Source organism: Lissotriton helveticus, chromosome 7 (genome assembly GCF_964261635.1).
Source record: "Lissotriton helveticus chromosome 7, aLisHel1.1, whole genome shotgun sequence".
Lineage (NCBI taxonomy): Eukaryota > Metazoa > Chordata > Amphibia > Caudata > Salamandridae > Lissotriton > Lissotriton helveticus.
The window spans coordinates 1,295,206,300-1,295,229,340 of record NC_136068.1 but is presented as its reverse complement, the minus strand read 5'-3'; the positions used below and the strand labels follow the sequence as shown (position 1 = coordinate 1,295,229,340).

The window sequence follows — 23,041 nt, the reverse complement described above, 5'->3', positions numbered from 1 at the left end:
AAGAGGTGTATAGAGAAAAGAGTTGGAGAGTAGAGATAGGGGTGAGGTAGAGGAAGGAAGGTGAAGTTGATGCAGAAATACAGAGGGTGAGGTACAGGAAGAAACAGTATGTGGCTTTTAAAGAAAAAGGTAGAGAGTATGATTTTAACTGGAGATGGATGGGCAGAGAAAGATGAGAGAAAGTGGGTGTAAATATATGTTAAGTACAAGGTAGAAATGGAGGAGGAGCGAGAAAGGTAGTGTGAAAGGTAAAATAGAGGGATTCGGGGTAGAAAGAAATGGGAGCAAATGAATGGTGAGATGAGAGGTTCGGTAGAGATCAAGAGATGGGGTAGCAAGAAAGGAGGTAGTGAAAGAGATGTGAGGTACAGCAATGGGATAGGTGGACTGGTGCGGTACAGAGAAGGCTGATTGAGGTAGAGAGTGGTGTACTGGGAGTTTTATTGAGGCAGTTGAAGTATACGTAGTTGAATAGAGAGGTGAGACCGAGAGAGAACAGGTAGTTGTATAGAGAGAAAGAGAGAGATAAGTAAAGAGAATCATTTGATGTAGAAGACATGAGACAGAAAGAATATTTTTTTAATTTAATTGCCCCCAGCTGCCTTAGAGCACGAGTGTTCAGGTTTGGCAGAGCAGGCATATACAAAATGCAGAGAGGTGTGAATGCTCATCTGTCAGATTATGTAAATATCTATTTTTGTGCACACCATTATTGCTGCAATATACCGGTGGTACCTTAAAGGGGCCGTGGACAGTTGCCCATTTTACCCTGCGTCTCTGTTTTCTTGCATAAGTAAAGTATGTGGAAAAAAACAACACATCCCCTATCTATAACTATCAGATCTCCCCCAAATCTTTTGTAATGTTGTCTTGGAGCCTCATATGTGTTTACCGGTGCTGTCGAGACGGGTTCTTCTTACTCTGTAGGGCTAGCCTTGGAAGGGAGGTAAATAAGAGAACAAGGTACATAATGTATTTTTAATAGAATGATTTCTTCTTTGTACAGTTGCATGAAGCATTATTAAAAGAAGTGCTTCTTTCATGTAAACATGATTGTTATTGTAGGTAGAAGCCTAAGTAAGGCTAATATCAGGACTGCCTTTCAATGCTGTAGGATTAATAGGACGTGAATCCCCACAGTCCTTAAAAAAAATGTTCTATAGTCTAATGGTTTCTCTTGTTTGCTGTCTATGGTTGCAGGCGGGCAGCACATCCTGGAATGGGGAACTCGGTAAACCTGCCATCACTATTCTGTTTCTGCATGCCACCCAGAAGGACTTGTCCGATTTTCACCAGAGCATGGCGTAAGTATTGGATATACATAGGCACATACATGAGCACTCAAGTGCAAAGTCTCATCTCTCCCACTTACATATGCACTTGCATGCGCAGACACACACAACACACATACATGCAGACTCATAAGCGGTATGCCAGAGTTTGCACTGTGAACCATCTTAGTGTTCACTTTGCACCCTTCTATTAACTAAGTTCAGTCACGCAGCCGAAATGTACCCGTGCACCTAGAGCGGATTTACTTTGCAGCACATATAACATGAAGTTGTTCACACAAAGATACGCTCCTTTGTTCACAGTCGCACACTATTGTCAGTATTTTGCGTCTGTGTGTGTGTGTACCGTGCAATAGGGCTCACTGAAGTGCTCTGTTCTTGTCCGTGATGCAATGTTCTTATTAAGAGCCTCAAGTGAGTGATGGGTTAAGAACTTCTTAACCCATCACTCACTTGAGGCTGATCTAAAGCAGTGTGGCTCCTGTGCCCATTCTTGGAATCCCACAAGGCAATAGAGAATTTATGATACCAGGTTGCCAGGGTTAGCACTTTTCTTGTAGAAATATTGGCTATTTGCTCGTATTTTAGACTGTACATCGACCAGAATTCTAGAATTGAATTTGCTTGTACGTAAAATTCTTTGTATTATTTTTTAGCATCACGTGGTTTGCGAATCAAGTGGGTGACACCACCGATATAAGCCGTGTTTTACTTTTTTTTTAAACTGGAGTTTACATGAAAATGCCATGGTAAAATACTGGACTGATGGTAGCCCTGGGCCGTGTGGGAGGGGGTGTGGTGAGTTTTGCTCTTTAAACTGCAACACACCATGTCAGAAGTGAAAGAAACATTCAGACTTGTGAGCTTTATAGGGTTAACGAGGAGAGCTACAGTGGACGCCAGCCTCACAAACACTGTACAACCTGTGAGCATTAGGAGCAGAGACAATGTTCTAGATCAACCTCTTTGTTTGTTACATTAGGGTTTGTAGATATTATTAAAGTGATGGCGCTGGTTAAGGGTGAGTGCCTACCTCATCAATCAACCCATTCATAGTTCTTTCACAGACTCCACTTTGTGCTGACAATTTGTAAAATACAATGGGGAGGTGCAGCTTACAGAGAGAAAGGTGAAAAAAAACACTCCTTTTGGGCAGACGGTTCCTTCTTGAATATTGAGTCAATCTCTGCTCTGATCAGAGGTCCAGTATTAGATGGAGGATGCAGTGAGCACACAGCGGGACTTGTAATAAAATAATGGATTGGAACCCAGAACAGATGTACCGAATTTTGAACCGAAAACTATTTTCTTTTCTGCAAAGTCCATTTCTGAGCCTGACACCCTTACTACATGTTAATAAAAAGTATGCAACCTGTAATGCTGAATGGTCGCACCACACCTTTCTTTTGAGAAAAGAGCAATGATTTCAACAGAAGGTTCTAAGTTGGGTATTTCTGCTGTGTGGCCTTCTTTCAATGGGGTGTGCTTTAGTTTTACAAATATTTAGTCTGTCTTAAATCATCAACCGAATTTATACATAATATTTTCACAATGAGTTTGCTCTGGACAAAAGCATTTTTACTTGTGGCTATTATTTGATCTTTTGGAGGGAATTGTTGGGCCTCATCTGAAACGAATGTAAGAGCCTTTTCTATGTGATTTGAGAGCTGTGACTAGGGCAACATCACTAGCTTTTGTTTTAAAAAGATATGTTTATTGACTTTAGCGCTTTTATTTCCATTACATTTCAGTTTTCCTTTGTCCTCTGGATAAATTTTTAACCATTGCTTCATTTTCTCATATTAGAACAGCATTACTACATATCATATTAATGATTGGTCTTGCAACATCATATGTGCTTTGCTTCATTTTCTCATATTAGAACAGCATTACTACATATAATATTAATGATTGGTCTTGCAAAATCATATGTGCTTCCCTTTATCCATCAAACTCACTACACCAGACGTCAGTTTCTGTGTCAAAGAAAGTTCTGTTCTTTCCGGTCAAAATAGTTTAACTATACACTGTCCATCAGAAACAGGGTAAATGCTGTATGTGCGGTGTCTGCAAATAGAAATATAATTTTTCAAAAACGGAAATTATCCGAAGACATCCTGCCTAAGAGCATACGTGGCACATTCCCTCCCCCACTTTCAAAAGAAACCGATACTCAAACTCTTCAGGCAACATCTCATCCCCATACTTAAGGATCCTTATGGGTCATTCAGTCCCTGCTGAGAGATTTCATCCAACTATGTACTATGTCAAATTGTGACTTTCTCCGATGTCGTCAGTGCTTGATTGTTTCCCTGCTAGGTTCCTAGACAAGACTATCGTAATTGAGTGTGTATTATGCATAGTATGCATGCGTCCGTGTGTGTGTGTGTACGCACATTGATAAGCAGAAAGAGGGATGAGATGAGCTTGAATATGACTATGTGTCACCATGCCCATTTTTTTAAGAGCAGACCTCTTTGGTTGATCCGAGGGGTCTCCAACCAGTAGCTCGTGAGCTACTGTAGCTATTCAGCTAAGTCTGGAGTAGCTCCCCTGAGTGCAGCCCGGCTTATTAAATTAGAAAGCTTTTGCTTGGTTAAATTAATATACATATAACAAAATTGAAATTATACAATACTAATAATATTAGTAGCTCTCAATGCGTTTCATTGAACATAAGTAGTTCTCAGTACAGAAAAGGTAGGATTCCAGTCTAATATATTTCCTATGATAAACAATTATGCAACAGGGATGAAAATCTTTCTCTAGCCGAAGTACAAACTATGTGAAACAAGGTGCTTCTATTAGTAAACCTATCTCTTCCTAGGTCGAGATAGATCAGGGTTGTTTGAGGCAGAACGGCGAAACAGTATGTTTATCGAGGACTCACTGAAATGTAAGCCAGCCTATCTAGCCAATCATGTTTCGAGGTGTTCTTTAATCATGACACTTATTTTTGAGACACCCAGCTGGCTTTTATCAAAAGCTGCAAGTGCAGAAAGAGACAAGGAAATGATTAAAATTACATTGTCATCATGGGATGATCGCATTTCGGGTACGATCTCGAGCTCCTATCTCATGAATTTCATGTATCATTTCTAAAGGTTAGGTTGTGACGCTATCCAATGCATCCTTTTGTTACAAAAAATCTGTGAAATGAGGAAGAATTTGCTGCTACGTTTGTCAAAAGTGATGCTTACATTGTAGAACTGTGTCCGTGTTAGTTCTGATACCTGCGTTGTTATCTCTAACTTTGAAAGCTCTTTTCTAACCTAAGCCTGAAATAGGCTCAAGTTATTAGTTGCTTAAAATCTTTGACCATCTTCCAGATCATTTTCAAATGAATTATTGGTTCCTATTCCTGTATGTGTTTTTTTTTAGGTCTGCTTTGTGTTTCAGGCAAATGAACCCTTACATAGCTGGTATAGCCCACCACTCATGTTGATGCCTTTCCTTTTGTAGGCAGTGGCTAGCCTACAGCAAGCTGTACCAGAGCCTGGAGTTCAGCAGCAGCTGTCTGCTCCATCCTATCATCAGCATTGAGTACCAATGGGTACAAGGCAAAATGCAGCCCCAGCAGGTAAGAAGAGTGATGGTCGTGCTGTGCTAAGGCTGCACTAGTGCTTGCTCTGACATGCGCTGTTGAGGTCTGTGGGCATATGAGGCAGATATGTTTGTCAGTAGTTGGATTGAGTATGCATGTTATAATACTATAATACTAGGCTTTCCTAGACTAAGCCCATAGCCCCGACACTTAAAATATATAACCGTAAAGTAGTTTCTTCAGGATTGTACGGGGCGGAACTATGGGGTTTTAACGACTTATCCTCCTTGGCGGCTGCCCAAAACAAATTTTTAACCCCTTCGACGCTCATGACGAGCTGGGCTCGTCATGAGGTAGCCTCCTGCTACGCTCATGACGAGCCCAGCTCGTCATGAATAATGGGTTTTTGTAAAGAAGAGCACAGGAGGGGAATTTCGCTAGCGCTCATGTGGTTAAGAGCCTTGACTGGCCTTCCTCGGTCTACTCCACTGTGGCCTTTATATCTGGATTTGGGATTTAACAAAATCATGGACCAGGCACGGTTTAGACCGGTAGCTTTCTGGAGAAGACTTTGGACCACTCCGGAGCTCTCCCCGTATGCCCAAGCTTTTTCCGAAGTCAGGGCGTTGGGTTCCACAACTAAAATACCCTGGATAAGGAATCTAAAGCACACTCTGATTAGTATGGGGATGAGCAAACAGTGGAAGGGTCCAGAAGTTGCCGCTTTCCCCACTAAAAATGACTTGAAAGCAGCCTATTGGAGAATGGTTAGATTGAGTCAATTTACATAACACCATTGCAGCACCTTGACACATGTTTTTATCGATCCCAAACACGAGCCAAAACTAGAACCATACTGGGACATCATTACAAGACCTACTGACAGAAAGTTGTATAATCAGTTCAGGGTGTGTTCTCTTCCTACCAAAGTGTTTACCAAAAGCTGGTACCCCCTACAGATGACAAATGTCCTTTTTGGCCAGCCGAGATTGAATCACTAGCTCACATTTTCCTTGTATGCCCTGCCTACAGGTCACCTAGGCACAAATGGCTGAAACGTATTTGTAAGAACATGGGCATCAGAGTAGCTATGGAGGCTCTAAGGATTTTGAAAACAAACACTGATGACCCTATAATCAATCAATCAATCAATCAATCAATGCATTTATATAGCGCGCTACTCACCCGGAGGGTTTCAAGGCGCTTGGGGGAGGGGGGGTCTGCTACTGCTCGAACAGCCAGGTCTTGAGTTGCTTCCTGAAGGAGAGGTGATCTTGGGTCAGGCGGAGGTGGATGGGGAGGGAGTTCCAAGTCTTGGCTGCCAGGTAGGAGAAGGATCTTCCTCCCATGGTGGCTCTTCGGATGCGTGGGACGGCGGCGAGGGCGTGGCTGGTTGATCGTAGCTGACGGGTGGGAGTGTAGAAGTTCAGGCGGTTGTTGAGGTACCTGGGGCCCAGGTCGTGGAGGGCCTTGTGTGCGTGGGTGAGGAGTCGGAACGTGATTCTCTTGCTGACGGGAAGCCAGTGCAGGTCTCTCGGATGTCCGGAGATGTGGCTGTGTCGGGGGATGTCCAGGATGAGACGTGCGGAGGCGTTCTGTATGCGTTGGAGTCTTTTCTGTAGTTTGGCTGTGGTTCCAGTGTAGAGGGTGTTTCCGTAGTCCAGTCGGCTGGTGACGAGTGCCTGGGTCACCGTCTTCCTGGTTTCGGTGGGGATCCATCGGAAGATCTTTCGGAGCATGCGTAGGATGTTGAAGCATGAAGATGAGACGGCGTTGACTTGTCTGGTCATCGAGAGGGAGGAGTCCAGGATGAAACCCAGGTTGCGTGCGTGGTTGGTTGGTTTAGGTGCGCTGCCCAGGGCAGGGGGCCCACCAGGAGTCGTCCCAGGCAGAGGGTGATGATCCGAGGATGAGGACTTCCGTCTTGTCGGAGTTCAATTTCAGGCGGCTGTTCATCATCCACTCGGCTACGTCTTTCATCCCTTCGTGTAGGTTGGTTCTGGCGGTGGCTGGGTCGTTGGTGAGGGAGAGGATCAGCTCTTGTCATAGCAGTGGCTACATTTCTGAGTTAGTTGTGGGTCATTCGAGGGCTTGCTAACACAACCTCATACTTAATATATAGTCTCTGACCCTCCTGTAGGAGCTACTCCCACCAATTTGCCATAGTCTACAGTAATTCACATATATCATGCCCAAGTTCTTTTTTTGTCTTTCATGCCGGTTGTAAAATTTCTGTGATTTTAGCTATTTATATGAAGTATGATCCATTTTAAAGACAATCTGAGGTAATATCACACTGTATGTATCTCTTATCTATTTTATTCATTAGGTAATTTTAACAGTTTTACTGTTTATTGGTTACAGTGGTCATTTTGGTAAGGTGCTAGGCCATAATTTTTATTGATGCATGTTGTTTTTTATGATTTTTTCCTAATCGAAATAAATAAATAAATAAACTGAAACTGAAACTCGGCCTGTCCTTTTGAGTTTGATTGTGTATGTCTGAGGTGTATTGATTTATTGCTGTTTGTTAGAAAGGCGATCCTGGGGGAGGCAGAAGATGTCTGACTGACCTCCCCTAGGTCCACCCCTCCGTCGAGAAGTAGCCGAGCGTTATCGAGAGGCCTCCTGGGTGAGGGTCCTCTCCTAGGATCGTACAGCAGGGTAACCACAACACTACAAACGGACACCACACAAGAGGTTAAGTTCTTAGGCTTTATCAAGAATAAAGGTTGCTGGGTCTCAGCGGTATATACAGGCAGATCGGGGGATCTGTAGAGTCTCGTAAAAGGGACAGGGTAGCGGGACAGCCTCGGTATGGATACAAGAAGGGATACCCTGTGCACAGCTCTCAATCCTCGAACCGGGGGTTCCGAGAGGTCGAGCCACGGCAGCGCCAGCAGGACTCGACAGGTGGTCTTAACGGAGAGGAGGTCGCGCCAGCAGGCTCTCAAGATGGTTCAGCCGCGGCGGCGCCAGCAGGCTCTCAAGATGGTTCAGCCGCGGCAGCGCCAGCAGGCTCTCAAGATAGTTCAGCCGCGGCAGCGCCAGCAGGCTCTCAGGTGGTTCAGCCGCGGCAGCGCCAGCAGGCTCCTAGGATGGTACAGCAAAGGTGGGCCGCGGCAGCGCCAGCAGGCTCTCAGGGTCTCTTCAGGTTACAGGCAATGAGTTCTTCTGGTGTCGGCCGTGACAGTGTCAGCAGGGCTTCCAGTCCAGGATACAACTGACGTCCTACTCCGGGGCTGGCCCAGATATAGGACTGGAGTCCTTTGATGTCCGGACCCTCGCGCCTGGGGGTCAGAGGGGCCGGGATGATGGTGTCCAGACACCCAGCAGGGGGGTGGAGCCAGCGCCCGGGAGGCCGGAGGGCAATCGAAACCAGGCGTCCGGGGACGGCTGGAGGGCCATCGAAACCCCCTTTTCTCCGGGATCTGTTGAGTGGCCACTCGAACACCTGGGTGGATCTTGGTGCCTCGATGTCTAGGCTTCGCTGGGGCCTGGGCCGGGGCCGAGGCCACGTGGTCGTGACGTGGTGGGCCCAAGATGGAGTCGGGCGCGGCCTCGTGCTTAGGTCGTGAGGGGCCCACGATGGAGCCAGGCCGGTAGTGGGGGTTCGGGATAGTGACCGGACCAACAATGTTGGGGCGTGCAGTGTCGGGCAAAAGGGCTGCCCGATGCTGGGTGGAGGGCCGATGTCGTCCGGGGCCCGCCATGCGGGAGGGGTAGGACCACGCCATGAGGCCGGGTCCAACACGCGTCCCCCCCCAGCTGAAGGCAGGGGAGAGTTACCCATCTTCTTGGGGATTCTCCTCGCCGAGGCGGAAGAATCGGGACAGGCCGTCAGCATTGGCGTGGTCGTTTCCGGGGCGATGCTCCACAGTGAAGTCCATCCCTTGCAGGGAGATGGACCATCGCAACAGTTTCGGGTTTTCTCCCCGCATCTGCATCAACCACCGCAGGGGGCCGGTGGTCGGTCTGGACCCGGAAGTGGGTGCCGAAGAGGTAGGGCCGGAGCTTCTTTAGTGCCCACACGACGGCGAAGGCTTCCCTCTCGATGGTGCTCCAGCGCTGTTCTCTGGCCAGCAGCCGCCGGCTGATTAAGGCAACGGGAAGGTCGATTCCCTCAGGGTTCACTTGTGAGAGGACCGCCCCAATGCCGTGCTCCGAGGCGTCGGTTTGGACCACAAACTCTCGGCTGTAGTCGGGGGCCTGGAGCACAGGGGCGGTGCACATGGCAGTCTTTAGAGCCTCGAAGGCTGCTTGGCACTCTGGGGTCCAGCGCACCTTCTGGGGTAGCCTCTTGGAGGTCAGTTCTGTGAGGGGCCCCACAATGCTTCCATAGTCTTTTATGAAGCGCCGATAGTATCCTGTGAGCCCCAGGAAGGCTGGGACGGCTGTTTGGGTGATCGGGGCCTCCCAGGCCCGGATGGCGTCAATCTTTGGCTGGAGGGGAGCCACCAGGCCGCTCCCCACTTGGTGTCCCAGATACGTCACGGACCCTTGGCCGATCTGGCACTTGCTGGCCTTTATTGTTAGTCCGGCCCGTCGGAGGGCCGACAGGACCTCCCGGAGGTGGGTCAGGTGCTCACCCCAGTGGCGGCTGTACACCGCAATGTCGTCTAGATAGGCGGCACTGAATCCTTCTAGTCCGGCCAGTACCCGGTTCACGAGTCTCTGGAAGGTGGCCGGGGCGTTTTTCATGCCGAAGGGCATCACTTTGAAGTGGTAGTGGCCATCAGGGGTCGAGAAGGCCGATCGCTCTTGTGCTCCAGGGGTGAGGCCGATCTGCCAATACCCCGCCGTGAGGTCGAAGATGCTGAGATATTTGGCGGCCCCCAGGCGATCGATCAGTTCATCCGCCCGGGGGATGGGATGGGCGTCGGTCCGGGTGACTGCATTCAGCCCCCGGTAGTCAACACAGAACCGGAGCTCCGGGGGTGTGCCAGAGACGGTGGCTTTAGGGACCAGGACAACAGGACTGGCCCAGGGACTGTCGGAGGGTTCGACTACCCCCAGGGCTAGCATCTTGGCCACTTCGGATTGAATGCAGGCCCGAACTCGGTCGGGCACTCGGAAAGCTTGGTGTCTTACAGGCGCGTTGTCTCCGGTGTCCACATCGTGGACACACCACCGGGTGACTCCAGGGGTGAGGGAAAATAGGTCTGCAAATTGCCCCAGCAGCTCCCGGCAGTCTTGGTGCTGTTCTGGGGTCAGGGTAGAGGAGAGTGTGACCCCTTCGATGGAACCGTCTTTCTCGGTGATGCTCATGAGATCTGGTACGGGTTCGGAGTCGTCTTCAGCTCCGTCATCGGTCGCTAGCAGCAGACTTAGTTCAGTGTGGGCGAAGTGTGGCTTGAGCCGGTTAGCGTGCAGGACCCGGAGGGGGTTCCGGGGGGATTCCAGGTCCACCAGGTAAGTGACGGGGCTCTTGCGCTCCACCACTTTGAAGGGCCCCGTCCATTTGTCCTGGAGGGCGCAAGGTTCAACCGGGGACATGACCCAGACTTGCTGGCCCGGCTCGAATTCGATGGATGAGGCGTTCTGGTCATACCAGCGTTTCATCTCCTCCTGACTGGCCTCGAGGTTGGCCTCGGCAAGTTCCCGGAACTTCCGAGTCTGGTTGCGGAGTGTCAGGAGGTACTGGTAGACATCTGGTGGGGCACCTTGGACAGCCGTCTCCCAGCCTTCTTTGACCAGGCTGAGGGGGCCTCGGACCGGGTGCCCATACAATAGTACGAAGGGGCTGAACCCCAGGGACTTCTGGGGTACCTCTCGATACGCAAACAGGAGGCAGGGCAGCAGGACGTCCCATCTGCGTCGTAGTGGCTCGTCTAAGCCTCTGATCATCCCCTTCAGTGTTCGGTTAAACCGTTCTACAAGTCCATTTCCTTGGGGGTGATACGGGGTGGTGAACTTATATGTGACCCCGCACTGTTGCCACAGGGATCGCATATGCTTGGAGATAAAGTTTGTACCCCGATCACTCACGACTTCTCGGGGGAAGCCGACTCTGGAGAAGATCCCCATCAGGGCTCTGCCTACTACTGGGGCCGTGATGGTTCGGAGGGGGATGGCCTCAGGATAGCGGGTGGCATGGTCCACCAGAACGAGGATGAAGCGGTGCCCCTGAGAGGTGCGGGGGTCCAAGGGTCCCACAATGTCGATCCCCACTCTCTCGAAGGGGGTGGTGACCACAGGAAAGGGCTGGAGTGGGGCCTTGACTTTTCCCCCGCTCTTCCCGCTGGCTTGACACGTCGGACAGGATCGGCAGTGGTTGTGCACATCGTTGCGCATCTTCGGCCAGTAGAAATGGGTCACCAGGCGGCTGTAAGTTTTATCCTGCCCCAGGTGCCCGGCGAGGGGCACGTCGTGTGCCAAGTTCAAGAGGAAGTCTCTGAAACGGAGGGGAACGACCAGTACTCGGCTGGCCCCTAGTTCGGCAACTTTCTGCTCGCTGTAGAGAAGGTCGTGGTCCAAATAGACCCAGTGGGACCCGGAGGGGCCTCCAGCGGCTTGAGTGGCGGCTTGTTGTCGGGATTCCCTCGAGGGAGGGACAGGTTTTCTGTTCCTGCCGAAATTGTTCGCGGGTGGGGCCACCTTCTTGGCGCCATTGAGCTAGTTCTGGAAGGTGGCCGAGCTCGGTGAGGTCTTCCTGGTTGGGCCCCAGAGGGCCAGGTTCAGGGTCGGCGTCCTCGGGGACGGCGGGCGGTGGCGGTGCGGGCCACTCTGGTTCCTCGGTCGGAGCATCCTCCGGTGGGGCGAAGGCTCGGGCGGACATGGAGCGTGTGGTCGCACAGACCCACTCTGGAAGGCCTAGCATCCCCAGATGCTCTCTCCGCTCGACGCTGGCCCAGGGGGAACTTTCCAGGTCGTTTCCGAGGAGGCAGTCCATGGGGGCATCGTCCCGGACGGTCACCTTCAGCATACCCGACACCCCTCCCCATTCGAAGGGGATGCGGGCTATCTGGCACAAACTCTCGGAGTTGTCCGCCGTCCGCACCGGGCACATGATATTGGGGAGAATTTGCTCTGGGGTCACCAAGTGGCGTCGGACCGCTGTTACGCTGGCTCCAGTGTCTCGGAGGGCTTCGGCCCGGCGGCCGTTGATGGTGACCCATTGGCGATATTTCTGGGTGTTGCCTGGGATCGGGTCTCGGGGGACCAGGTCTCGATCACCCAGGCATGCCAAGATCATGGCGGCGGGCTCCCATTCGGCCTGTTCGGGGTCGTTGTCATCTTCCTCGCCTCTTTCTTCCCCCAGGGCGGCGGCCGCGATCTGGCGGTTGGGAGGACCGGTGGTGCCGGGTCGCTGGTTCATCGGGCAGAGGGGGTCATTCGCGTAGTGACCCTGTCGCTGGCATCGGTGGCACGTCACATTCGGGCGGGGGGAACCCCCCTCCCGCCCAGGGCTGGTGAAGTGGAGGTAGGGGAGGACCCCGTGGGGGTGTCTCGTCCCCTGCTCTGGCCTCCTCCGCCGCCTCGTGGTCGGTGGTTCACCGGGGATCCCCGGCCGTAGTCTCCCATCGGACTCCGGGGGACTCGGGTGCTCACCCATCTATCCGCCTCGACAGCGAGTTTTCGGGGCTCAGTCAGTTTGCTGTCGAGGAGGTGCTGCCGGAGTTCGATGAAGCAGTTGTTGGACAGATAATGAGGTCGACCAACTGCTGGTAGGTGGTGACCTTGCTGCCTTTGATCCACCCCTCGAAGGCTCTGCTGTAAAAGTTCACGTATTCCACCCAAGTGGTACCGGGGATTTTTTTACAGTCTCGGAATCGCTGCCGGTACATCTCGGGGGTGAGTCCATAGCGAGTGAGGAGAGCGGTATTCATGTGCTCGTACGAGGTCATCTCGGCGTCGGGGAGCTCTAGCAGGGCGTCTCTCCCCTCATTGACGAACTTCCCCCACAGGCCGGCGCCCCAGTCCTTGAGGGGTACTCGATGTGCGTTCATGGCGACCTCGTAGGCTTTGAACCACTGTTGGATGTCGTCGTTCTTGTAATATTCCTTGACGACATCCTTGGGTATGTGCACCTTTGTGTCCAAGGGCGGGGGCGAGGTCTTGCCCCCGGAGGCATTGGCATCATTCGTTTTGGCCTTGAGTTCTAGTTCTTTTAGGCCGCGCTCATGCTCGAGCATGAGTCTCTTTTCTTCGAGGTCTCTTTGTCTTCGCTTCTCTTCCAGGTCTCCTTCTAGCCGTAGTTGCTCGAGTGCGATTTTCCTTTCCGCCAGCTGTAGTTCTCCATCCAACTGGAGTCGGGCGAGCTCCAACTCGTGGAGCCGGTTCCTCTCTCGCTCTCGGGCGTCTTCGTGGGGGCTCGTGCCTGGATTGGCGGGTCTCTCCCCCGCTGGGGTCGTGTCGGTCTCCGGGCGTCCGCTCGGGCCCGGGTTGTCTTCATTCCGGGGTGGTCTATCATCGGCGTCCACCCATGCTTGTAGGGCTGATTTAAAGTCTTCCTTGGTGCTTAGCCCAGTGGTAGCGATGCCCAGATCTTTGCAGAATTGTTTTAATTCTTTGTGACTGTAATCTTCCATTTTTTCCTTCTGGAATTCCGTAGTCGGTCTTGTCTCTTGCGTAGTCATGGTCGTAGTGTGTTTATCTCGGTAGTGAGTGAATCACCCTCTGTACGATCTGCGTCGGCTCGGATCCCGTCGCTTGCCACCAATGTTAGAAAGGCGATCCCGGGGGAGGCAGAAGATGTCTGACTGACCACCCCTAGGTCCACCCCTCCGTCGAGAAGTAGCCGAGCGTTATCGAGAGGCCTCCTGGGTGAGGGTCCTCTCCTAGGATCGTACAGCAGGGTAACCACAACACTACAAACGGACACCACACAAGAGGTTAAGTTCTTAGGCTTTATCAAGAATAAAGGTTGCTGGGTCTCAGCGGTATATACAGGCAGATCGAGGGATCTGTAGAGTCTCGTAAAAGGGACAGGGTAGCGGGACAGCCTCGGTATGGATACAAGAAGGGATACCCTGCGCACAGCTCTCAATCCTCGAGCCGGGGGTTCCGAGAGGTCGAGCCGCGGCAGCGCCAGCAGGACTCGACAGGTGGTCTTAATGGAGAGGAGGCCGCGGCAGCGCCAGCAGGCTCTCAAGATGGTTCAGCCGCGGCGGCGCCAGCAGGCTCTCAAGATGGTTCAGCCGCGGCAGCGCCAGCAGGCTCTCAAGATAGTTCAGCCGCGGCAGCGCCAGCAGGCTCTCAGGTGGTTCAGCCGCGGCAGCACCAGCAGGCTCCTAGGATGGTACAGCAAAGGTGGGCCGCGGCAGCGCCAGCAGGCTCCCAAGATGGTTCGGCAAAAGGTGGCCCGCGGCAGCGCCAGCAGGCTCTCAAGATGGTTCGGCAAAAGGTGGGCCGCGGCAGCGCCAGCAGGCTCTCAAGATGGTTCAGCAAAGGTGGGCCGCGGCAGCGCCAGCAGGCTCTCAAGGTCTCTTCAGGTTACAGGCAATGAGTTCTTCTGGTGTCGGCCGTGACAGCGTCAGCAGGGCTTTCCAGTCCAGGATACAACTGACGTCCTAATCCAGGGCTGGCCCAGATATAGGACTGGAGTCCTTTGATGTCCGGACCCTCGCGCCTGGGGGTCAGAGGGGCCGGGATGATGGTGTCCAGACACCCAGCAGGGGGTGGAGCCAGCGCCCCGGGAGGCCGGAGGGCGATCGAAACCAGGCGTCCGGGGACGGCTGGAGGGCCATCGAAACCCCCTTTTCTCCGGGATCTGTCGAGTGGCCACTCGACCACCTGGGTGGATCTTGGTGCCTCGATGTCTGGGCTTCGCTGGGGCCTGGGCCGGGGCCGAGGCCACGTGCTCGTGACGTGGTGGGCCCAAGATGGAGTCGGGCGCGGCCTCGTGCTTAGGTCGTGAGGGGCCCACGATGGAGCCAGGCCGGTAGTGGGGGTCCGGGATGGTGACCGGACCAACAATGTTGGGGCGTGCAGTGTCGGGCAAAAGGGCTGCCCGATGCTGGGTGGCGGACCGATGTCGTCCGGGGCCCGCCATGCGGGAGGGGTAGGACCACGCCATGAGGCCGGGTCCAACACTGTTGGAAAAAAAAAAAACCTGATGGGTGGATTGCATGGACCAATCTCAGCCACTAGTAGTTTCAGTGGGCCATATTCCAATCCATCATTCCAGCTTTTCTTTTTAGGTCTCAGGGCATGTGGGGGGTCTGTTATTTTGTTAGCTTACACTGAGCTTGGCGACCTCCCATTGGTTACCAGGTCACTCATTTGTTTGCTTCTTATTTGATGGATTGTGTGGGCTTTACTTCCCCATCGTAAGTTTGTCCCTCCCCTGAAGCATGAATCCTTGGTGGCTTTGACCGTGTACAGTGCTGCGCTGCCTTTCTTCTGCTTCTGTTCTGTATAAGTATCACACACATGCATGACTCTTCTAATAGCCTGCTACTGTGTTACACAGGTGAATGGAGACTTTCCCTAATGAGCCTTTTGGACCTGGAGGTTCCTATCCTCTCTTTTTGCCCTTCCCCCCCTTCCCACACATGATTTGTAGTGATGTTTCATGAGAAGGCCAATGCAATGCCCTTTGTGGTGATTTTGCTTATGTTTTTTTCTTTTGTGGTGTGCAGCGAGCGGAACTAGCAGAGTCTTTTGAGTCATTACTGGATTATGGTGTCTCCCTTCTCCACCGATACCGGATCATCTTCCCGCCATCGGCCCCTAAGTCTGCAGACCGTCTCCAGGGTCTGCTCAGGTGAGTAGTACCAGCGGCAGGCACTCTTCACAGAGATGTACTAGCTTCTCTCCCTATCACACGTCTGGCTATCACAGATGCATTTATCAAAATATTGGCCCGTACCATATCCGAGTATTTCAACCACAGTTCCCTCCCTTATGCAGTCTGGAAGCTGTACCTCAGCAAGGCCTCAGTTTCTTGGAAGAAATGGCATATGACTTGGGCAAGTGTTAGTCCATATCTACTGTCTCCCAGAGCACCTGGCATAATTGTGCTGTGTGTCGTCCAGTGCGTAATAATTTCACTCGTTTTCTCCTAAGGGGACTTCATATTTCATCTGTTCAAATGTTTTAATCACCCCCTCAAATAGGTCTTCAATACAAAACCTATTTGAGGGGGTGATTAAAACATTTCAATACAAGAGGTAACATAGACGTCCAGATATCAGATTTCTGTGCCCAGCTGAAGGGCCCCCTTCTCTGCAGGCGATGGAGAGTACCTGGCAAGGTGTTCAGATTTAGGGCTTCCCATTTAGTCCAGTTTGTCTTGAAGCAAGAGGCTGTGTCAGATTTTTCAAGCTCCTGCAAGCTAATCACTTGAATCTCAATGTTATATCTGAATCCCTGGGTCCAATTGTGAACGTATAACACAAAAAGTTGTGACAGTGGGCAACCCTGTCCTGTACCCCAGAATATCCTGAACATGAACCATTAGGACGATGAGCACTTGATGTGGCCCTTTTATCAATTGTACTAGTGCATGGTCAAGGAATATCATGATCCAGAAGGACTTTAACCCCTTGATGTGCCCCTTTCATCAAGTGTCCTAGTGTATGGTATGGTCAAGGAATATAGTTCTGGTGAACGTTATGTGCACCGTGGAGTAGTGATACTGGGTTGAACACCTCTCATCTATCCAAAAAGCCAACCTCTGTAAGTCACTGCGTACTTCCTCTAAAGAGTGTTATTGTACTACTTGACGAATGATCCATCTTGTCTTGCCTTGCTCCAAACACAAGGTTCCATCCCTTTTTTAATTAGTGATTTTGTGGCCAGAAAGAAGAGCGTTTGCATCGTAGAGCTATGGAAGGCCTTCTGTCCCAAATTTGGGGTTTATACTGAGGCTGTAGATAGCTTCATTCCCTTCAGGTATCCGTTCATTAGGACCCATCTCACCCCTTTGACTAGAACACTGAAAACCCTGTATGTGGTACAAACAGAATAATGCTCCCACTGTTTTGGTATTTCGGAGTTGCACAGGGCAGAACTGAAAAACAAAGCCATCCCTAGCAAATGTTATCATACTAGCCCCCATACGGCATAGAGATAGAGATCAACAAAGTGAGCGAGCCCAACCACTACATGGCAGGCTTGAGGAAATTGTCAGTTTTTTGTTTTAATTGGGGAAAATTCTGCATTTAGCAACATATAATTCCTTATATACCACCATTTTCCGAATGTCTTTATGCCTCCTCCTTACTTTTACTGCCCTTCATCCTCCCTTGTTATTACTTCAATCTTCCTTCTCCCTCATTCCCTCTACCCATCTTCTTTTCCTGGCTCCCTTTCCTCATTTCCTGCCCCGAGAGTAATCCTGTCTTAGCCTTTGCTTTTTCATCTTTGCTGCTTCTCACCCCTTTTTCTTACTATCCTCCCTCTATACTTTCTCACTTCTGTGCTTCCTTAGTACCACTTTCTCACCCAACCTTCCGCCTGTCTCTCTTTTTTAAGTTCAACAAGAATTTTATTTCGGGGAAGGGAAAAGGAGCAAGGTGTCAATACAAAATACAATGAGAAGTACAAAAATGAGTATATCAGTAGGCAATGGGCATAATACAGTTATAAACAGTAATGAGAGCTAATCAAAAACGTAAAAAATAAGTAGGATAGAAAACAACATTTGTAGAGATAAAATTATACAAAATGAAATACATACAGTTGATAATGAAAAAGAAATGGAATGCAGGGGCATTTAAGGAGGCTTGAGAACTTCTTGCTGTGAAGGCTGCGGGTGAAACGAACGGTTAACACATACATCAAGATAAAGGGTAACAGGAAGCCATAAGTCTTTACGCTTTGCCGCCATGTGGGCCGGAAAGACAAAAGCAGTATCCAGTCTATGATTATGGCAAACGTTATACCACCATGCTTTGAAGGAAATGATAGAAAAATTCTTCCAGTTGACTGTAATTTGTTGAAATGCAACAGCTAACAATAAGTCGATAATCTGAGTGTTAAATTCAGCATCTTCCCAACAGGGAGAAAGACTTCCTAAAAAAACATTAGTGTAGGAGAAAGGAATGCAAGTACGAAGCATCACATTAATTTGGGCCCAGACTTGCAACCAAAAGTCATTAACCGGTTTGCATAGGAACAACATATGAAACAAAGTCGCTTGCGGGGAAGAGCAGGACCAGCAAATGTGAGGAGTAGTGGGAAAGCGTTTATGGAGATCAAATGGTGTGAAAAGAAGTCTATTGTAAATGAAGAACAAAGTTTGCGTCAAGGTCGCTGCTCTAGAGGACTTGCGAATTTTATTCCAGATCTTATCCCACAAAGGAATGGGCCAAGATGCAGCCAGATCTTGTTCCCAGCATTCCTCCACCTTGGATTTGGGTCTGATAGAGTCTTTAGCATGAAGGTGTTTGTAAATGGAGGAGGCTTTGGGATTAGTGCGTAGAAAGGAATGAAGTAGTGATAAAGGGAGAGGAGGAGAAGAAGAAGGGGAAGGTGCGTGTAAAAGACGAGTGTAAGTTGTCAATACAGCCTCTTTGAGAAGAAGATATCTATGGATAAAAGAGGCAGGTAGGCCAAATGTGGCACGTAGAGTAGGGAAAGGTATGAAAGAAGAGTGTGAAAATAGTTGGACACCCCAGATAAGTCCTTTGTGCCTCCATGACCTCCAATAAAAAGGCTTATCACTTATCAAAAGGGAGGTATTATGCCAAATGGTGGAGGCAAGGAACTCAATAACAGTCACAGGGGGAGCAGGAGAAGAGGATGAAAGCAATTTAGCGGCAAATTTGTGAATAGGAGTAGGAATAGAGGAGGGCTTGCGCGAGAAAGAAAGATATTCAGCATTGAAAAGGGGGAAAGGAAAAGGCGTTCAAGTTTAGCCCAGAAGGGGCAGGGGGAGGTTGGGTCCTGCAACCAGAGGGAAGCCTGTCGTAATAGAAACGCCTTATGGTAAACTGGGAAATCTGGGAAATTCACTCCACCTTCTGATTTGGGACGAATAAGTCGAGCAAGGGACATTCTAGGTTTTTTGTTGCTCCAGAGAAAAGATGCAAAAATTGAGTTAATTCTCCTGAAAAATTTAGAGGGAATGGAGACAGGAATATTGGAAACAGTGTAGAGGACTATGGGGGATAGCATCATTTTAATTGTATCAAGGCGGCCCAACCAAGATAAGTAAAATGGATGCCATCTAGATGTTAAATCTAATAGTTTTTGAATGCATTTAGTCAAACAAAGGGAGACTGTGTCGGAAATAGAGGGGGTAATATGAAGGCCAAGGTACTTGATGTGTGAGGAGCTCCATGTAAAGTTAGAGGTACTAAAATCAGGCTTAAAAGTGAACTTCGTCAAGGGCAAAATCTCACACTTGTCATTGTTAAGCTTGTAACCAGATATCTGGGGAAAATCTCTTACTTCAGCAAGAAAGGCAGGAATAGATTGAGTTGGGTTGGAAATGAAAAGTAAAATATCATCTGCATACGCGGCAAGCTTAACTTGGGAATCTAAGGTATGAAAGCCATGGATGTTAGGGTTTTGACGAAGTTCGGATAAAAAAGGTTCTAGAGCCAGATTAAAAAGAAAAGGGGACAGGGGACAACCTTGACGCACTCCTCTCCCTAAATCAAAAAAGGAGGAGACTAGACCATTGGCACAAACTGCCGCACGGGGATTGGAATACAATAAGGAAACCAAAGATATAAATTTCGGGCCAAAACCAAACCATTTGGAGTGTGAAACAGATAGGTCCACTCAACTCTATCAAAGGCTTTCTCAGCATCTAGAGCAATTGCTGCAAGGGCACTAGGTAATTTATGAGATTTTGATAAAACATTAAACAAAAGTCTAGTATTATCTGTAATGAATCTGCCCTTGACGAAGCCCGCTTGTTCCTCGCCTAAAAGATCTGGAAGTAGGAGGTCAAGACGTGCTGCAAGTGATTTAGCGAATATCTTGTAGTCAATGTTGACCAAGGAAATGGGCCTATAGTTCTTACAATATTGAGCATCTTTCCCTTCCTTGGGTATGAGGCATATATGAGCGTCAGAGAAAGAACCTGAGGAAGCGCCTTGGGCAAGAAAAGAGTCTAGGAGAGAGTGTAGTTTTGGAAGAAGGAGTTTTGAAAAATGGAGAAAGAATTCAACAGTAAGGCCATCGGGTCCAGGGGCTTTGTCTTTTTTGAGAGTCTGGAGTGCCAAAAGTAATTCATGTTGAGAAATATCTAATTCTAGAGAAGACAGATCAAGAGGGAAATGGTCCGGTTTATGTATGGTAGAGAAGAAATGATTTAAAGATTGGATAGAGGGTTGGGTTTCAGAAGAGTACAGTAGAAAGTTTTGTAGAAAGAGGAGAATTCAGTGAGGATGTCTGCATCTTTGTGTTGAAGAATAGAATGAGCGTCGTAGATGGACTCAATATTCAGTTTGTTGTGCTTAATTTTCAAATAGTTGGCTAAGATTTTCCCAGCCTTATTTCTGCCACCATAGAATTTTGCACTGGATTTCAATAAATATAGGGAAGCATCCTCTATAGATTTTTTGTTGAAATTCATTTTGGCATTAACAAGAGCTGTTAAACTGTCTTGTGAATGGGAAGTAAAATAAGCGTGTTCCAATTTCTTGATATCGTGAAGAAGGTCTCCTGTAATTTTACGGGCAAGTTTCCGTTTCTTTGCAACATAACCAATTATAAAATCTCTTGCCGCAGCCTTAAAGGCATCCCAGATGGTATGTTTGGGGATGGAGGAGGTATCATTAAACAAACAAAATTCATCAAAAAATTCGATGAAGGAAGTGGTGAATTTAGGATCCAATAAGAGGGCATTATTAAAACGCCATCTCCTTGGACCAACAGGTTTAGGAAGTATATCAATATGTGCCGTGGTAGGAGCATGATCCGAAAATAAAATAGGAACAATTTCGGCATTAGTAAGAGTTTGGGAAATATTGTGAGTAACAAAAATATAATCAATCCGGGATTGGGAATGATGGCATGAGGAATAAAAAGTAAACTCTCTCATTGTCGGATTACACAGACGCCAAGCGTCAATGAGCTTATGTTGAGAGATAGCTTGAGAAAATAGCTTGTGAGATTTATTTGGAATATAGGGAGTCTTGGAATTCCGGTCAAGGAAAGGATCAAGGGGCTGATTACAGTCACCTGCTAAGATGAGGTTGTCATCAGCAAATCTGGTGATATGTTGGGAAAAGTCATGCCAAAAAGCAGGATCACCACCAGTGGGAGCATAAACATTGAGAAGGGAAATTGGAACACCCTTTAGAGACAGTTTAACATATATCCAACGACGTTCATCATCTGATTCCTGAGCAATTAGGGAATGGGAAAGGGTTTTACGACACAAGATGACTACACCATTTCGTTTACCATCACCCTGGGAATAATAAGCCTCACCCACCCATCCTCTTTTAAGTTTAGCCGATTCCGCATCAGATAAATGGGTTTCTTGTAAAAAAGCAATATCCACATTTAATTTGGCTAGGTGAGTAAGGATTCTTTGCCTCTTAATCGGAGAATTGATGCCCTTAACATTCCATGTAATTATTTTCAATGACATAATATAGAAAATAGAAAAATAAAAAGAGCAGTAGCATCGTGAGAAGAAGAGCCCATGAGAGAAAGTGAACCGAAGAGAAGAAAATGATCATTAATGCTAGAAAGAAAGGAGAGAAAGAATAGGAGAAAAGAGGGAGATGCAAAAGAGGAGAGGGAGAAAGAGAAAAAGAGGGAGCAAGAAGAAAAAGGCAAATGTTAGCAAATAAGACAGTAAAGACCAAAAACGTAAAAAAGAAATATGTAGAAACAAGAGAGAGTGGATCAAAATCTTGAGGATAAAGAAGAAAAGGTGAGTAGAGAAAAAGAGACACCTTTAAGCTCAGAAAAAATACAAAAGTTAGGGAGAGAAGGACAAAAGAGTAAATAAACATGGTGAACAAGAAGAAAAACTGTACTTACGAGAGAGGAGGGAGCACAAACGGGAAAAGGATCAAACGAGAAGAAGAGGAGGGGGTAGAGCCAACTAGGGAGGGTCGAGCGAACAGGGTCAACGAATCACCCAACCAAGGGGACAACACGGAACGCGACATAGAACCTGTGAATAAAGAAGAATAACATTAGGAGACAAAATTACTGAAAATAAAAAACCAAAAGGAGCTATGGAAGTTAAAAAATAGAGCACGGAGAGAGAACATGAAGGAAAAAGGGAATGAAGCAATATAACAGCATACAGGAGTAAGAAGCGTAACTGTCAAACATGTAAAATCAAATGAAGGAGAGAAAACAACAGATATCAACAATCAAAATAGAGAGAGGATGCAAGAATCATGGAGGGAAAGAGGAAAATGGATCAGAAAGGTCCATATCAGCAGCTTGGCAGGAATTTAGGAAACTCTGGAGACGAACTGGATCCTCGTAGGTTGTTGTTGTGTTGTTGTAGGTAACTCTGAAAAAACACGGGTGAAAGAGACCATATGTGGCACCAATGGAGCGAAGAGCGGGTCTCATATCCAGGAAGGCCTTGCGTCGATTCGCCGTGGCTCTTGCATAATCCTGTGCAAAGAACAAGGAGGATCCTGACCAGGTTAAACGAGGAGAGGCTCTAGCCGCTGAAAGAACCTTTAAAAAGTCGGTGTATTCCAGAAAATACATGATGACGCCTCTTGGTTTCGAAGAAGTGGAGGTAGGAGAGGGAGCCCTGCCAAGTCTGTGGGCTCTTTGTATGTTGAGCATGGTACCTTCCGGCAGATGCAAAAGGGTGGGAAGAAAGGATTTGAAAAAAGCAACGGGGTCAGTCTCCTCGCAACCCTCCAATAGGCCGTAAATACGCAGGTTGTTGCGTCTATTTCGATTTTCCAACTCCTCCACCTGCTTTTGAAGAGACGCAACCTGTGAGTGCAAGTGGGAGACTTTAGACGAAGATTCCTGAAGAGAGGAAACGCTGCGCTCCACTGAAGTGACTCTCGCATCCATTTGAGACCAAGTGTCAGTCAAGACCTGTAATTTGGCGTTGGTTTCTTCCATAAAAGGACGCAATGCTCTACAATTCCATGGATATGGCAGAGGCAGGATTAGATGGAGAAGGAGGGTCCTTTTTTAGGTCTCGGCTGGCCGCACGAAGTGCGTCTCCACCGAGAACCTTTTGTTGGCATGTGTGCTTCCCAGGAGACAATCCTGGCCGCGCGCATCGCCTTGGAGGCGATTTGAAACTGGCACGTGCCGCGCTCTGCCTGGCTGTCTCCTGGGAAGCGCAAACATACCCAGGCAC

General features: G+C 48.8%; 1 protein-coding gene across 4 annotated transcripts in view; it reads left to right on the top strand.

Moving 5' to 3' along the window:
- UNC13D (unc-13 homolog D) overlaps positions 1–23,041 on the top strand; it is an 880,699-nt gene that overhangs the window by 437,825 nt on the left and 419,833 nt on the right. For all 4 annotated transcript variants that reach the window (XM_078654550.1, XM_078654552.1, XM_078654549.1 and 1 more), the window contains exons 13-15: positions 1,201–1,304; positions 4,755–4,872; positions 15,420–15,544. In XM_078654550.1, the coding sequence (XP_078510676.1) occupies positions 1,201–1,304; positions 4,755–4,872; positions 15,420–15,544 (347 nt within the window). The remainder of the gene's footprint in view (positions 1–1,200; positions 1,305–4,754; positions 4,873–15,419; positions 15,545–23,041) is intronic.